At 46.1% G+C, this 17,103-nt stretch overlaps 1 protein-coding gene across 1 annotated transcript; it reads right to left on the bottom strand.

Moving 5' to 3' along the window:
• Positions 1–5,467: 5,467 nt before the first annotated feature.
• On the bottom strand, positions 5,468–15,640 carry LOC122929501 (ficolin-1-like). The gene is made up of 8 exons (XM_044283103.1): positions 15,525–15,640; positions 15,036–15,149; positions 14,672–14,725; positions 12,796–12,834; positions 11,490–11,617; positions 11,097–11,226; positions 8,562–8,696; positions 5,468–5,715 (listed from the first exon to the last, which is right to left on the bottom strand). The coding sequence occupies exons 1-8, from the start codon at positions 15,592–15,594 to the stop codon at positions 5,468–5,470; spliced, it is 918 nt and encodes a 305-aa protein (XP_044139038.1). The 5' UTR covers positions 15,595–15,640.
• Positions 15,641–17,103: the final 1,463 nt, after the last annotated feature.

Genomic DNA, 17,103 nt, shown 5'->3' with positions numbered 1-17,103 from the left:
CACTGAGACCTGACTGACCAGTCCAGCCCTGACCTGATCCCGCACCGTCACCAGTCCAGACTCCAGACCACTGCTGTGAAGATCTGCCCCAGGCCCTGACCGCGCTCTGCCAGCAGCACAAACAGTAAGTCGGCATCGGGGAGGAGGTGAAGCAGCAGCGGCACAGTCCATGGGGGAAGGATGACACGATGTAAAAAGTAGCAGCAGCGGGCACAATTCATCGGGTAAGGCTTGGTAATCACTTGCGATCAGATTTTGGTATTCTGTTCCAGCCACCAGCAGAATACCAGAATCGCCAGATCCAGCATATGCCAAACACTGCTGCCACCTGCCGGATCCATTCACAATAATGGGGTCATTCAAGATTGTTTTGCCCTTTGTTTTTGCTAGAATCTGCAATGGAGGCTTTTGCTGGAACCTCTGCAGTAGATGTGCACGTACCCTAAGGGGTGCGATGGGTCACTCACAAGGGGGCCCAATTCAGATTCTTGCCATGGGGCCCGGTGATTTCTATGTACGCCCCTGTATCCAGATATGTGTAACTGCTGCCACATGTATGTTTGTGCATGTTGCTGTGACTGTCCGCCATCATACTTCATCTTTAATATTTCTGTTATCACTGTAAGGGCTCATGACCACGACCGTTGGATGTTTTGCAGTCTACAAATTGCGCATCCGCAAAACATGGATCCCGGGTGTGTGCATTCCACATTATGCGGAACAGAACCGCCGGCCTCTAATAGAACCGTCCGATCCTTGTCTGTGAGGTGGACAATAATAGGACATGTTCTATCATTCTGCAGAACGGCCATGCGGACATACAGACACGGAATGCACACTTATATTATTATAAATTGACTTGTAAATGGCTCATGGAGGGTGAGGGAGGTTCTGTAGACAGTTGTGACATATGAGGCCCATGATCCTGTTTTAATCAGAAGAAGTTCCCGAAACTCATATCAGTAAAGCAGTCAATGAAAATAAAGGAATGTTATAGATTTATTGTTTTACATACATTTTATATATAGGATATCAGCATTAGAAATGGTTTCATATGGACTCATCGTTAGTTACAGTATTTGGAGGCCCAGTCATTGCTTTTGCACTTGGGCCCAGGATGTCTACACTTTCCCAGTCCTACCTAGAACCAGAGTGTGACGAAACCAACCTTGCCACAGTGTTTTGGAGGGGGCTGGTTGCTAGCCTCTTGCCTCAGGATTATGGCCCATACTAACTTTAAAGAAAACAGGCCGGCCGCACAGCTTAAATCTGTCTTTGGAATTGTGTTTTATGTTATTATGCGTTCGGTTAAATTGTATGTTATGTGAGGGCACCCAGATAGCTAATAGTATTGTATTCGTGTATTCTGAGTGCCATTCACCTAATGATATGCACTCAGACTTGAGCTATCTGGGGATATGTTAAATGTCTGTGTTTGCTGTGGGGGTGTGCCATTGTGTGTTTGGGTGGTGATTCCTGTCCTGTTGTCCCCACGTGTGTATTGGCGATCTCCCCTTTGTCCTGAGAGATAATTGGATTATCCCCCGGTTGTCTCTGGGGCAGAGAGGAGGAAACCATGATGCATTGTGGGGATGTTTTGTATCTGTTCGGTGTGTCGCAGTCTCCATTCTGGTCCCCTGGGGGCGTGTCCACCAGATGGAGACCTGTATAAATACTGGCGAGTAGCCCTCAATAAAGGTTCCTGTTTTATCCTTCATCATGCTGAGACTGGTGTTTGGATAACTGATCAAACTGGGGGATTGCTATATGCTGAAGATTTGCTATACTCCCCTGGCATAACTACTAGCTCTTGTAAGAGCTGTTCCTGCTCTCTGGCTGTAGGAGAGGTTCACCCACTGGAGCCTGGAGCCTTGTCGTAGGTCCAGCGTGGGTGGAGGACGGTGAGACCCCAACCAAGCTGCGGCGGTTCGTGGGGTCTGCAGTGCGTACGGTGTCAAGTGGAGTGCTTGGAGTCCTCGGAAAGCACTAGGAGCATCTATCAACGGAGGTACCCGGTCGGGGTGCTAGGAGATCCGTTACATTGGTGGCAAGCAGTGGGATGGCGTCCTAGTGTGAGGAGAAGCAGCTCGGAGACACCGTTCGTAGAGTATATTGAGGGCAACGCTAGTATCCGTACAGCGCCCCTGGCTACAGCAGGATGGAATCGGCTAGTCTTCGAACAGCGTTCCACTACGAGGAGGATGATGACCCGGACTGGAGGGATGCAGTCCGGAAAGGCGTCTGGCACGAGGCCCTGGAAGATGTACAGCGTCGGCGGGGCGAGTGTCTCCCCAGTGAGGAGCAGCAGTTGCGGATGCGAGTGGCCCTGCGAATGCCCCTTCTGGGAGAGGAGCCCCTGAATGAGTGGGTGACAGAACTGGAGAGCCTGGTATGGAAGGAGCTTTGGCTAGATGACGCCTACCAGGCACTCTGGTGGTATGTGATTCGGCACTCTCCCTGGATGGCTGAGCACGACAGACCCGAGGGTGAGGATTATGATGGCCCTGGCCTGTTGTTTGAGGCCTTCGCAGAACCGGAGTTCGGAGATGCTGGAGAGTCCCGGTTCTGGGATATCTATGACTACAGAGAGGCTATGCATGATTGGGCTACAGCGAGAGAGGTGAGACAAGACCTGGCATCTCTAGTCACAAAGGAGTGGGAGCTGGAGCAGGACTACCAATACTTCTTCAGCTCAATTCGGTCCCAATATACACTGCCAGAGAGCTGGGTGGCAGTCCCAGACCTACAACCCTACAGCTGGGAAGACCCGACTGAAGTATCCCCTGCTTCAGTACCAGCTACAGAGGTAGGGGTCCTCATAGACTGGTCCTGTGAGGAACCACAACAGGCAGGTGGAGAAGGGACCGAGGGCTCTCCACCGGGATGCTGGGATGCTGGCCCAGACCCTCAGCAGCAGCCGGAGTTGCCAGGTGTGGACGCAGGTGATACTGACTCGCAAATGTTGAGGGACCTCACAGACTGGTCCTGGGAGGACCCACAGATGACAGGTGGAGATGGGACCGAGGTCTCTCTACTGGCCCTACAGGGATGCTGGGCCGCCTGCCCAGATCTCCAGCGGCAGTGCATATCACAGGGAGAGGAGACGACCGGTCTCTCTCCCCAGCGGCAACCTGAGTTCCAGGGGGAGGAGATGCGGGGTCCCTCTGCCTTACAGCAACCAGAGTCCTGGGGAGGAGAGGCAACCGGCCTCACCTTCCACCAGCAGCCGGAGATACCGGGAAAAGGGGAACACAAGCCCCTCTGCATGGGCGCAGATGAGACCGCGGGCTCGGTGCCAGTTCTACAGGGATGCTGGACAGTCGGTCCAGATCCCCATCCATCTCCGCAGGGATACCAGGAGGAGGAGGTAAGCGACCCCTCCCCTTCCCAGCTACTTACCAACAGAGTTCTGGGGGCAGGGGATGAGCCTGCGCTACCCACTGATTTCTTCCCAGCGGAAGAGCTGGCATCAGGGCAGAGCGCAGTCGGCCTCTGCCCTCCTCTATCCTCTTCTCCAGAGCCAGACATCGCACAGGCTACCCCAGCGGAAGTGCTGGCATCTGGGCAGAGCGCAGTCGGCCTCTGCCCTCCCCTATCCTCTACTCCAGAGCCGGACTTCCCACAGGCTACCCCAGCGGAAGAGCTGGCCTCTGGGCAGAGCGCAGTCGGCCTCTGCCCTCCCCTATCCTCTTCTTCAGAGCCGGACTCCCCACAAGCGACCCCAGCGGAAGAGCTGGCATCTGGGCAGAGCGCAGTCAGCCTCTGCCCACCAAGTACCTACAGCTCCAAGCTGGAGAACCACAAGGCAGCAAGGAGTCGCAGATGCCCACTCAACAGCTGGGGACATACGGAACAGAGCCAGGCCCCAAAATTCAACAGGTCCAGTATGGGGTTGTGGTTGGACTGCCAGACTAACTCAGGTACTGACCGTGAGGTCAGGTATCTGGTTAGTCTTCCCTGGAAGGGGGAGATGTGTGACGAAACCAACCTTGCCACAGTGTTTTGGAGGGGGCTGGTTGCTAGCCTCTTGCCTCAGGATTATGGCCCATACTAACTTTAAAGAAAACAGGCCGGCCGCACAGCTTAAATCTGTCTTTGGAATTGTGTTTTATGTTATTATGCGTTCGGTTAAATTGTATGTTATGTGAGGGCACCCAGATAGCTAATAGTATTGTATTCGTGTATTCTGAGTGCCATTCACCTAATGATATGCACTCAGACTTGAGCTATCTGGGGATATGTTAAATGTCTGTGTTTGCTGTGGGGGTGTGCCATTGTGTGTTTGGGTGGTGATTCCTGTCCTGTTGTCCCCACGTGTGTATTGGCGATCTCCCCTTTGTCCTGAGAGATAATTGGATTATCCCCCGGTTGTCTCTGGGGCAGAGAGGAGGAAACCATGATGCATTGTGGGGATGTTTTGTATCTGTTCGGTGTGTCGCAGTCTCCATTCTGGTCCCCTGGGGGCGTGTCCACCAGATGGAGACCTGTATAAATACTGGCGAGTAGCCCTCAATAAAGGTTCCTGTTTTATCCTTCATCATGCTGAGACTGGTGTTTGGATAACTGATCAAACTGGGGGATTGCTATATGCTGAAGATTTGCTATACTCCCCTGGCATAACTACTAGCTCTTGTAAGAGCTGTTCCTGCTCTCTGGCTGTAGGAGAGGTTCACCCACTGGAGCCTGGAGCCTTGTCGTAGGTCCAGCGTGGGTGGAGGACGGTGAGACCCCAACCAAGCTGCGGCGGTTCGTGGGGTCTGCAGTGCGTACGGTGTCAAGTGGAGTGCTTGGAGTCCTCGGAAAGCACTAGGAGCATCTATCAACGGAGGTACCTGGTCGGGGTGCTAGGAGATCCGTTACACAGAGTTAGGGCTCATTCAGACGACCGTGGTTTTGGTCCACATCCGAGCCGCATGGGGCCACAAAAGATGAGGACAGCACTCCGTGTGCTATCTGCATTCATTGCTCCGTTCCGTGGCCCCGCAAAAATGACGAGTCATGTCCTATTCTTGTCCGTTTTTATAATGGGTCTCCTGTGCCGTTCCACAAATTGCAAAAGGCACACGGGTGGCATCCATATTTTGCGGACCGCAAAAAACGGCACAGTTGTGTGAATGAGCCCTTATAGGGAGCTATTTACAAGGACTAACTATGGGGAAGGGAAATTGGTGAGACATTTGCACTGGGTGCTGGGCCACCGCACACTGGTCAGGGTATTTAGATACAGGCCTAGAGCAGAGAACATAATGGTCTCCCCAGGTGAAGGAAAGCCTAGCTAAGGCTATGACCAGGCAGCCAGTACCCTCAGCCTACTGCAGCCAAACCCATCCCTTCACCCACCAGGCCCGTGCAGCCAGGGGCACCTCCAGTGTGTGTTTTAACATCCATCAAGACTCTTATAAAATCAATACAATAAATTTTTAACAAATAGTAGAAAATCCACAAATTGCTGGGACTGTTCCTCCATCTAAACAGGCCTAATCTTCATTTCTGCATGCTTGTACGAGTATTTACGCCCTCTGGCAGTAAACCAGTTGATGCCATCCGCATTAGATGTGTGCTCTCCTAGGTGGTAAAGTCCATTAAGGTTTGCCTGGTGACAACTATTATACCACCAGCCGCCTTTATGCGTTAGGGAACAACTGCTCTGAGAAAGGTCGTTGTCTTCATCTTTAGTACTAAATTTCATGTTGTGTTGATATCTCATAGAATCTCCTGCAAAATGACAGAGACAAATACCAGAATGGTTTAAGAGTCACCAGTCTACATCCTCACATCTACTGACTTTATTCTACTGAAAACTCCACTTTATACAAGTAGAGATGTACATAGAAGAGGTAGAGCCCAGTTGCAAAGTTCAAAATGCACCACAAATTATAGTTTTGCCATCAAGAACAGAAAGAGTCCGACCACATGGGGCGGCCATGTTGCCATTAGGATTTGGCCGCATCCATGTCATCATACCCAAAGGCTTTTCCTTTCCTTCCTTTTCCACCACCCTTGAGCGAGTTCCCCACCAACTTTTCTGTTCTCTCACCTTGTAACAAAGAGAATGGATCCAACCAGGACTGGATTTCCTTTCCCCATTGCAGCCACTTTACAATGTTTAATTCCACTTAAAGGGGTTCTCTGCTTTGAACATTCCCTGCTTGTTAGAAATGGTCCTTTGACAATAAGGAAATCACATAGTTGGTGGGGAGGTCTGGCAGTAATTGCTCAGTTTCCCTTCAGCGCCACCACAGGGGAAGTGAGGCATTGCACAGTGCCTATTCAAACTAATGGGTTGTCTGTGTCTTACAGGACAGGACAGGTCCTCCAGAGTGAGAGACACTCCTTATAATCGCTTCATTCTGGAGATGAAGATCTTGAACAGCAGATAATTAGAATTCCTTAAACAACTCCTCAAAAACCTAACAATTCAGGATTCACTGTAGTAGATACAGTTGCAAGAAAAAGTATGTGAACCCTTTGGAATGATATGGTTTTCTGCACAAATTGGTCATAAAATCTGATCTGATCTTCATCTAAGTCACAACAATAGACAATCACAGTCTGCTTAAACTAATAACACACAAAGAATTAAATGTTACCATGTTTTTATTGAACACACCATGTAAACATTCACAGTGCAAGTGGAAAAAGTATGTGAACCCCTAGACTAATGACATCTCCAAGAGCTAATTGGAGTGAGGTGTCAGCCAACTGGAGTCCAATCAGTGAGAGGAGATTGGAGGTGTTGGTTACAGCTGCCCTGCCCTATAAAAAACACACAGCAGTTCTGGGTTTGCTTTTCACAAGAAGCATTGCCTGATGTGAATGATGCCTCGCACAAAAGAGCTCTCAGAAGAACTACAATTAAGAATTGTTGACTTGCATAAAGCTGGAAAGGGTTATAAAAGTATCTCCAAAAGCCTTGCTGTTCATCAGTCCACGGTAAGACAAATTATCTATAAATGGAGAAAGTTCAGCACTGCTGCTACTCTCCCTAGGAGAGGCCGTCCTGTAAAGATGACTGCAAGAGCACAGCGCAAACTGCTCAATGAGGTGAAGAAGAATCCTAGAGTGTCAGCTAAAGACTTACAAAAGTCTCTGGCATATGCTAACATCCCTGTTAGCGAATCTACGATACGTAAAACACTAAACAAGAATGGATTTCATGGGAGGATACCACAGAGGAAGCCACTGCTGGCCAAAAAAAACATTGCTGCACGTTTACAGTTTGCACAAGAGCATCTAGATGTTCCACAGCAGTACTGGCAAAATATTCTGTGGACAGATGAAACCAAAGTTGAGTTGTTTGGAAGAAACACACAACACAATGTGTGGAGAAAAAGAGGCACAGCACACCAACATCATCCCAACTGTGAAGTGTGGTGGTGGGGGCATCATGGTTTGGGGCTGCTTTGCTGCTTCAGGGCCTGGGCGGATTGCTATCATCAAAGGAAAAATGAATTCCCAAGTTTATCAAGACATTTTGCAGGAGAACTTAAGGCCATCTGCCCACCAGCTGAAGCTCAACAGAAGATGGGGGTTGCAACAGGACAACGACCCAAAGCATAGAAGTAAATCAGCAACTGAATGGCTTAAACAGAAGAAAATACACCTTCTGGAGTGGCCCAGTCAGAGTCCTGACCTCAACCCGATTGAGATGCTGTGGCAGGACCTCAAGAAAGCGATTCCCACCAGAAATCCCAAGAATATTGCTGAACTGAAACAGTTCTGTAAAGAGGAATGGTCACGAATTACTCCTGACCGTTGTGCACGTCTGATCTGCAACTACAGGAAACGTTTGGTTGAAGTTATTGCTGCCAAAGGAGGTTCAACCAGTTATTAAATCCAAGGGTTCACATACTTTTTCCACCTGCACTGTGAATGTTTACATGGGGTGTTCAATAAAAACATGGTAACATTTAATTCTTTGTGTGTTATTAGTTTAAGCAGACTGTGATTGTCTATTGTTGTGACTTAGATCAAGATCAGATCACATTTTATGACCAATTTGTGCAGAAATCCATATAATTCCAAAGGGTTCACATACTTTTTCTTGCAACTGTATAAGATTGTGGGTCCAATATTATATCATTGTCCCATGTCCTATAGGGGTCTAGGAAGCCGACATAGAATGGCTCTCATGCTGTAGACCTTTGCTGGCAATTTTCCTTTCCTTAACAAATGAGTGTTGCTGAGAAGGTACTGCAAAAGTGACAACCATTGTGGCAGCAGAACCACTTTTGCAAGATGCCCACCAATGTGGAAGAGTAGAATGCCAATATCGCAAAGTCCGAATTTAACTTGAACAATCAATTTATCAGAGGGACATTATTCCAGGGCCACCTGTAGGCCTACTGCTTCCTTCTAGTCAGCATACTAGAGGTTATTTTTTTATGGATTTAAAATGGTTTTCTGAGATTTTTATACTAATGACTTATCTTCAACTGATTGGTCTCCCACTGATCAGATACTGATGACCTATCCAGAGGATAGGTCATCAGTATTAACATTTCAGAAAACCCTTTTAAACCAACCTCTGTGAAGGACATTTTGGCTAAATTGTGTCTCACCTGCAGTTCCTTCTTGAAACCGTCCTATTAATAATTTGTATTTCTCAGATTCATCCAATACTTTGAAGCTTGCATACTTGGCAAACACCATTTTACCTTCAAAATCTTGTAGGTCAACACGTAATTCCCATGTTCCTAGAAAAAGATATACACAGGACATTTAGAAATTAGAAACTAAAATGGCTACAAAAGCATGGCCCTGAGCTTGAAGAGCATTTCCAAAACTCAACTTATTCCCACAACATAGAGAAGACCACACTCAGAGTAAACCAGTCTATGCAACAGTTAGGGCAGCAGAGATCTGGGACAGATACCTACATTCAAGACAGGGGCTCTGTTAAATACCTGGTCTTAGGACCAGATGTTAGCACGATGGTCCATGCCCACCAATGTTCCGCTCTCCTGGGCGGGAATGGACGCTGTCTTACTCACCTCTTCCGTACTGGCCAGTCGCCTCTGTCTCTGTTCGTCCTCTCTCATAGCAAGGATTGTCTTCTGCACAGTCTGTTTCCTGCTCTCATACGGTGTGTGCGTGCTTCCTGAATGGGCCGATGCCTGCATGACCTAAGTCTTACTCTACATTTTACTGGCTGTCCCAGGGTACTTAAAGGGGTTCTGCAGGGATCATTTAAAATGGCCACCAGCATCCTGTTCTAAAATGGGGGAGATTCATCAAGACTGGCGTTTTCTGCACCTGTCTTGATATCCCCTGCGTTGCCGGAGGATGCCGTAATTTATGAAAAGATGCACACCTCGTCCTAAATAAGGCTCATCCTCCTGTAGTCCGTGCGCCCAACAGCTCAGAGCTGCCGTAGATTACTGGCTTCATTTACACAAGAAAACTGAAATTTGTTGCAGCGGATGACCACGCCCTCTTTCCCGCCCTTGCCACGCCCCCTTTCAGAAAAGTGGCGAGGACGACAAAAAGTAGTAGGAAGATGCGTCAATTTATAGCACATGCGACTTTTTCAGCTGCATAGGGAAGGATAAATCTCCCCCTGTTCGACCTAGGGTACAATAAATATATAGAGACTAGATAGCTGAAAGCTATATAAACCCTGTTTATGACCTAGGTATTAAAAAATAAAGTTTTTTACTTTATTAAATAAAAGTTTTAATACACTAGATCAGAGATGCTCAACCTGTGGCCCTTCATCTGTTGCAAAACTACAGCTCTCAGCATACCCTAATAGATGTAGGCTGTTCAAGCATGATGGGAGTTGTAGTTTTAAAACAGCTGGACAGCCGCAGGTTGGGCATCCCTGCACTAGGTCATAAACAGGGTTTATATAGCTTTCACCTATTTACTCTCTATATCAGGGCTGGCCAACCTGTGGCTCTCCAGCTGTTGCAAAACTACAACTCCCAGCATGCCTAGACTGCTTACAGCTATCAGCCTACAGCAGGGCATGGTGGGAATTGTAGTTTTACAACAGCTGGACAGCCGCAGGTTGGGTATCCCTGCACTAGGTCATGAACAGGGTTTATATAGCTTTCACCTATTTACTCTCTATCACTACACATTACGCTCTGGCACTTGCATATACCTATATATTGGCAAGTGTTTCTGGCAGGCTCCTCAGCCATTATAGCATATCATAGGCAGGATCATATCATTACCATCCATGTAGAGCAGTGTAGTCTGTTGTGAGGTCCTGCACCCTCACCCCCTAGGAAGCTCTACAAGTGGAGGCAACTAGTCCCAGCTGTCCTTGGGTAATTAGGGCAGCTCCCTCAATGGAAGGGCGCCTGAGCGTTAGGTTCTTGGTTGTCTAGTTAACCAGTGAAGTTGTGTTGTCCTGTCTCTCTGATTAGTTGGCACAGTGGGTCCATGCCCACTGTCTGTTACACTAGCAGGGGTGGACTGGGAACTTAGAAGGCTGGGCCAGCAGTACTGTAGTGCAGAGCAAAATACCGCCCCAAATACCACAGTGCAGCACAAAGTTCTGCCGCCAGCCACACAGTATGAAGCTGTTTCATCGTCTTGCGGACAGCAATACAGCTAAATTCAGGAGGGCGCCTGCAGCCGCTGGCCAGGTGCATAAATGCCTGACGCTCCTACATTATTTAATGCTGAGAGCATCAGATCTTTATGTACCTGTCTGGAGGCCTTGCGTGGCTTGGGCATCGGCCCACCGGGAAATTACTAGAACAGATCTGAGAAGTACTTATCATGATTCAGATAGGGAGGGTGTTGAGTAGCATTAGTCCAACAGCTGTCTTATGTTTATGGCCTACTTTAGTCCTACATAGTCATTAGGTATGGCAAAGAGAGAGATGGTGGGGGATTTGCAGAATAGTGTGGCTCTCATGTAAGTTCAACTGTAAAAACTCTAACCTAATCTACTTCCCATAGTTTCATAAATCAGGGAAGATGATGAGCAGTGTCCTCAAATAATGGAGCTCCAGGTCAGCAAGTCTATAACAAGCCAGCATCAGCCACTTATAGACCCTTCAACCTTTGATACACAGTAAAGGGTCCAGCTACGAGCAGGAAAAAATCAATAAGGAGATGATTTACGGGTTCCTCATTACCTGTTGAAGTTATTTGATGAATATTGTCATTCCCCAGCCAAAATTCATTTAGCCGACTTCCAAAGCCTTTCTTATAAGCATCCCAAGTGCGGAAGAAGTCTACTGACCCATCCCAACGTCTCTGTATGACCTAAAGGCAAGAGAAGACCAGATAATCGGGACATGCCTATTCATTGCAGTTCATTTAAAGAAAGGAATAGTTCTGGTCTAAATAATATAATCTACTAGAAGGCTTCCATTATTATAGAAACTATACAAAAGTAAAATATGATGTTTCAGCCCCTCTAAGCTAAGGCTTAATCCCATAGGAAATTATATGGTCATAATGGATCCATATTTTCCTAATAAATTACCTCCTTGTGACTTCCCGTTCACAGTGTTGTATATACTTACAATCCATCCTCCGTCATCTGTGTCCATATCACACAGGACCTTCAGGGGCCGGTTGCCATCTGGGTATATGGTGTACCAGTCACTGAGGACTGCACCCTGATGTCGTATTTCTTTGCAGTTCCTGGCAGCTAGGAGACAGATAGAAAAATTATTTTAGTCAATTTTTTGTTAATAGAAGGATAGGATTCTCCATTTAGGATTGTCACCTATCATGAGGAGCAGAACGCAGCTATAAAGAGCATCTTTCATTTCAGAAGACCCTACATTTCTGAGCACAGACAGACCATTGAGTTACGTAGTAACATAGTTTATAAGGTTGAAAAAAGACATCTGTCCATCCAGTTCGGCCTGTTATCCTGCAAGTTGATCCTGAGGAAGGCAAAATACCCCTGTGAGGTAGAAGCCAATTTTCCTCACTTTAGAGAAAAAAAATCCCTTCCCGACTCCAATCAGGCATCAGAATAGCTCCCTGGATCAACGACCCATCTCATAATCAACAACCAATCTCAATAGAAACTGTGTAATACTTGATCTCCCCTGTGGTGCTGTTGTAGGGGAACTAAACACTTGCTCCCAGGTCCCCTCACAAATTAAAACTGATCACATTGGGTCCTGGCAGCAGAAGACCTTGTGGTCAACTTATTGTCAGGGGACCCTTGGTAGAGCAGAGGTTCAGCTCTCACCGAGGATTTATTTACACGGAAGATAATCAGCCATAATGAATGTAGATACTATATAGTAACAGGCTCTTTACATGGGCTAAGAATCCGCTCATTAGCGATTATCTGGTGGTGAAAAGGTGCTGCCGATTACCCAATGAATGAGTGAAATGCTCGTTCTTCGGGTAATTGGATCATTTGTGCAGGCATCTAAATCGTCGTTTGCCGGCAGCAAATTCTGTTGTCTAAATACTGTGGAGGAGATCGCTGCATGTAAATTCAGCAATCTCCTCCACTGATGATCAGGCGATTGCCGGAAAGGAAGGTTTTCTTCCTGACAATTGCCTACTGAATTGATCCGTCTAATGGGACCATAAGTCACTCATTTTTTTCAATTTGTATTTGAGGATGGTCGTAGTTCCTCATATGGTTTGCGTATCTGTCAGCAGCACTTCTGCTTTAACTGAGGGGATATGCTGGCGACTAGCCATAATTTCTATGTTCACATAAAAGATGTGATTAACAATAAATAAGCATTGTCTCGTTTGTTGATGATTGATGGACGTGCTTACACAGGGCCATGATAGGGAACGATCACTTGGACGACCATTGCCCCGTGTAATGGGGTCTTTAGACACATAACTTACCATACACTGGCTCAGTCGCCCCACTTTCTCCTTTCTCTCCTATAAGGAAAAGATATATATAAATGTAAAGGAGTATTATTAGAGCAGTTGTCCTTCCATATCCCCCCTCAGCGCTCAGGTAGATGGTAGAACGTACAATCCGACTTCACCAAAAATGCCCATGGTTTGAAAGATCTGAAAATGCAGGCTGGAAAGAAAGATTATACATCCTGATATTTTTTGGTCTGCTATGACAGTGCCCATGGAATCTCTACTAGTGATGAGCGGCATAGGCAATATTCAAATTCATGATATTTTGTGAATTTTTAGCTGAATATTCACCATAAATTCACAAATTCAAAAATTTGCAATTACAAAAATCAGCAATGTAATATGCATGGATTTTGCACGCACAATTTCATTACTTATAAAAAAAAACAATCACGCAAAAGCTATGTGCCAATGGCTGGGTATGTGCAAGCCGACAATCTATCCATGAGACAGATACTGTCAGCATACCTTACAATGGCAGCCTTGTGTACAATGAGACATTCCAGACTCATCTGACTGAGAACCAGTAAGCCTCAAAGTCGCTTGATTTGAATTGGATAGCTTGGGGGACCTGCGAACCTAGATCATCATCATTAGGGTGACAACAATTGTACATTTGTGTGTTATAGGGAATGATTTATTTTAAAAATAAAATAGCATCTATAAAAAGATATTGTTAATGATAGGTAAAATAATTATAAAATAAAAAGGTATGGATGATAAATAGCATAATAAGGATAAAGAGAAGCTATATACAATAAATAAAAAAAAGATTAGAGGTTTATCTAGTGCTAAAAAAATCTAGAATATTTGTAATTATGAATATATAGCACTATATTCTACACTTTTGCGAATTCTTGAAGTGCTGATATTCGCAATAAAAATTCACGATTAAAATATTTGCGCTCAACACTAATCTCCACCAACTATATGAGAACTTGGGCTCATTATTGTATCAGAGCCTGGGTTCAGCAAAGGATCTTCTGACCCTCTGGTTGTGGGGCCAGGCCAACCATGTCAAAGTGGACAACATATTTAGAATCGATAAAACATGATCAGTTCTGACTGACTGGAGTTCTGACTCCAATATTCCACACTGTAGAGCATCAGGAAGCTGAGATATGTGGAGCTGTTTGGTGGAGTTCTTATAGCGCAGAGCTGTATAAAGGCCTTTCTACACAGGACAGTAATCATGTGAACGAACCTGAACCTTCATTCCCGATTGTTGGCTATCATGTGAACATCCCTCCGCTATCAGCTGAGAAATGAGCGTCTTACATCTTCTATGAGGGCACAAAAATTGTCACAGCACCAAACAGCTAGCAGTATCTCAACTTCCTGGAACCTTCTCAAAAAGGTGACATTTATCTTGGAATGCAACGGCCGATGGTAAAGATGGCCATAGACATTAGATAAATGTCAGCCAATACTTGCTGATTTCGTCAGCCATGTAACATGTATGGTTCTCAATTCTCCCACGCCAGCAGATGTTAGGGGAGATGAGGATCAAGCAGATGAAATCAATCTTTTGTTCTCAAGGAGATAAGCCATCACCAGATCTGTCTGGCAGCAACTTACCCCCTCTCCCCATTCACTACACATGTAGAACTGGCCAAGCTGAGCAGGAATGTTTACGAGGGGAACATGGAGATATGTTTTCTGACAGCTATCTCATAGGTATGGCCAGCCTTATTCAAAGTCTCAGGAGCCATGGCTCAGTAAGTCCTTAAAAGTTGAAGGCACAGAAAGATGACACCCTTGCCATGCTTCCAGTTAACGAAAGAATACAGATTTATCAGAATTTCACATTGTAATATATTATTATGTGTAAAAGTTCTTTACTAACCCTTTTCTCCTGGAGGTCCAACTGTTCCTGGTCCCCCCACAGATCCTGTTTGTCCTGGAAAAAAATATCAATACAATAGACTTACATGCAGCGTGGTACATAGACAATGAGAACCCAATAGCAAAGGTAAATAGTAGGCTGCTTGACACCACCACATCCCTGTGCCAGATCTCACCATCCATCACAACGGGTTCAAAACCAAACTGCAGCACCATAGCAGCTGCATGGACTACCCCTATGGTATGTGTGCCCACTTATCGTAAATTCATAGATTTATGAGAGTAGAGGGACACTTTATAAAATGAAACACATGGCGATATACTATAGTTCCATAAACATCATTAGTTATTATCTTTGTACCAACCTTTTTCTCCCTGTGCCCCAACATCTCCTTTTTGACCTGGAAGCCCAGGATGACCAGGGCAGCCTCGAAGAATCGACAATTTGTCAGTGTCCCCAATCCCTAAAACTTTCACTTCTGTCAATAAAAAAAAATACACACATATAACGGACAGCTAAAATATTACAAGCATGTAATAGACACACAAATGGAAATTAAATGAAGACCAAAGGAACAAATACAAGATACATTCATACACAGTATAAGTTCATTTACTGATATTGTGCTGGTTTATGACTCATATTAATATATGACGTGTGGTTAAGGCTGTGTTCACACAATGCGAATGCATTGCTTTTCTCCTTTTTTCATATTATTTTTTAAATATTGTCGTAAAATGGCTGTGGTATCATAAATCTGGGCTACTGTTGTCTTAATTTTCACAGAATCGTATTATAACCTGTGAACACAGCCTAAAGAGTAATAATCAACAGTTGCTCATGAAGTACTCACCCGGACATGACTGATCACTGCTACAGAGCCCAGACACCATTCCCAGCAGTAGTAGTACTGGCACACGCATGACGGCCTCAAGAAGTTTACACTGGTCTTCCAGATGCCACAAGTACTTTCAAGATAAAGTTATAGCTAATACCCTTCCCTTTTATATATGTCATGTGCCCCCCCCTCCCCCGCGCTTGTCCTAAGGGAGCTGTACTTTCCCAGCTATGTCCTTATGAAATATTTCTCAGCAGACCTAATGACTTAATGATATGTAGGCCTCAACTGTTTACTTTACAAATTTAACTCATTCCCTCCAAGGATGGGAAGTTAAGTAGAATTTTCTGACCATATACAGGGTACGTCCAGCCAAAGCCTTCTTATGACATGTATCACGACCGGCGTGCCTATCACATACGTGACACAAAGGGAGGGAAAAGGGAAGGCTCTGTCCAAGGGAGAGGGAAAGGTGGTGACCCCTATCTCACCTTGCGGCTGGCACCTGACGTCCCTAGACGGGTTCCTCACCCGTACGCTGATCGCGTGCCTAAAACCCTGGCTTTCCCTAAGATGAGCCCTACGTAGTGAATAGGGCGGTGGGAACACTAGTCCGCACCACTAACTCTAAAGGAAAACACCAAGGGGAGGACAGACAATACAGACAACATATAATCCCAGGTGGGCAACAACAGAAGACAACAAAAAGCCCAACAGGGATCCGGAGGGTAACACTCTGGAACAACAGCTCCAGTGGGTCAGTATAGAAGTCCAGGCAGGAAGCTCTATATCTGGCAACCAGAGAAGTGAGAGAGGAGAATATAAGGAGATTGGGAGTGACAGACAAGAAACAGGTGAGGAGGAGAAGCTACGGATCCCTGAGTGAGACAAAAAGGATAGTAAGGCAAGCACAGAAAACTATCATTAAGAAACAGCGTGATCTTTAGACATAGAGCGCGCAGCCACCCGCTGCGACTTTCTGACCCCGGGTATAACGGAGTCAGACGTGGCTCTTGACACCCTCGTGACAGTACCCCCCTTTCTACGAGGGGCCTCCGGACACTCAGGACCAGGTCTCTCAGGATGAGAGGCATGGAAAGCCTGAACTAACCTGTTGGCGTTTACCTCTGACTCTGGAACCCACATTCTTTCCTCGGGGCCGTAACCTCTCCAATGCACCAGATACTGAAGAGAGCGGCGGACCAGACAAGAGGCAACATCTTTGGATATTTGAAACTCCAGATTACCATCCACAATAACAGGAGGGGGTGTCAGTGGTGATGGTTCTAGAGGTGGAACATACTTCTTGAGTAACGACTTATGGAAGACGTTATGGATCTTAAAAGTCTGAGGTAGCTCCAGGCGAAAAGTCACGGGGTTAATGACGGCTACTATTTTGTAAGGACCAATGAACCTAGGACCCAGTTTCCAAGAGGGAACCTTCAACTTAATTTCCTAGTAGATAACCACACAGTCATTCACTCCTAGGTCCGGACCTGGCGACCGTTTCTTATCAGCCATGCATTTATATTTACCTCCCATATTTTTCAAGTTAGCTTGCACCTTCTGCAATACAGATGAAAGAGATGAAGAA

The sequence above is a fragment of the Bufo gargarizans genome, chromosome 2 (assembly GCF_014858855.1).
Source record: "Bufo gargarizans isolate SCDJY-AF-19 chromosome 2, ASM1485885v1, whole genome shotgun sequence".
Classification (NCBI taxonomy): Eukaryota; Metazoa; Chordata; class Amphibia; order Anura; family Bufonidae; genus Bufo; species Bufo gargarizans.
This window is presented reverse-complemented; position numbering and strand designations above follow the sequence as displayed.

What these genes read in the sequence shown, in the direction of transcription:
- LOC122929501 (XM_044283103.1), bottom strand. Translation starts at nt 15,594, where the DNA reads ATGCGTGTGCCAGTACTACTACTGCTGGGAATGGTGTCTGGGCTCTGT. An exon ending in CAGTGATCAGTCATGTCCGG is followed by an intron (nt 15,150 to 15,524) that starts GTGAGTACTTCA and finishes TTTTATTGACAG; the next exon opens with AAGTGAAAGTTTTAGGGATT. An exon ending in GTTTCAAGAAGGAACTGCAG is followed by an intron (nt 5,716 to 8,561) that starts GTGAGACACAAT and finishes GTCATTTTGCAG; the next exon opens with GAGATTCTATGAGATATCAA.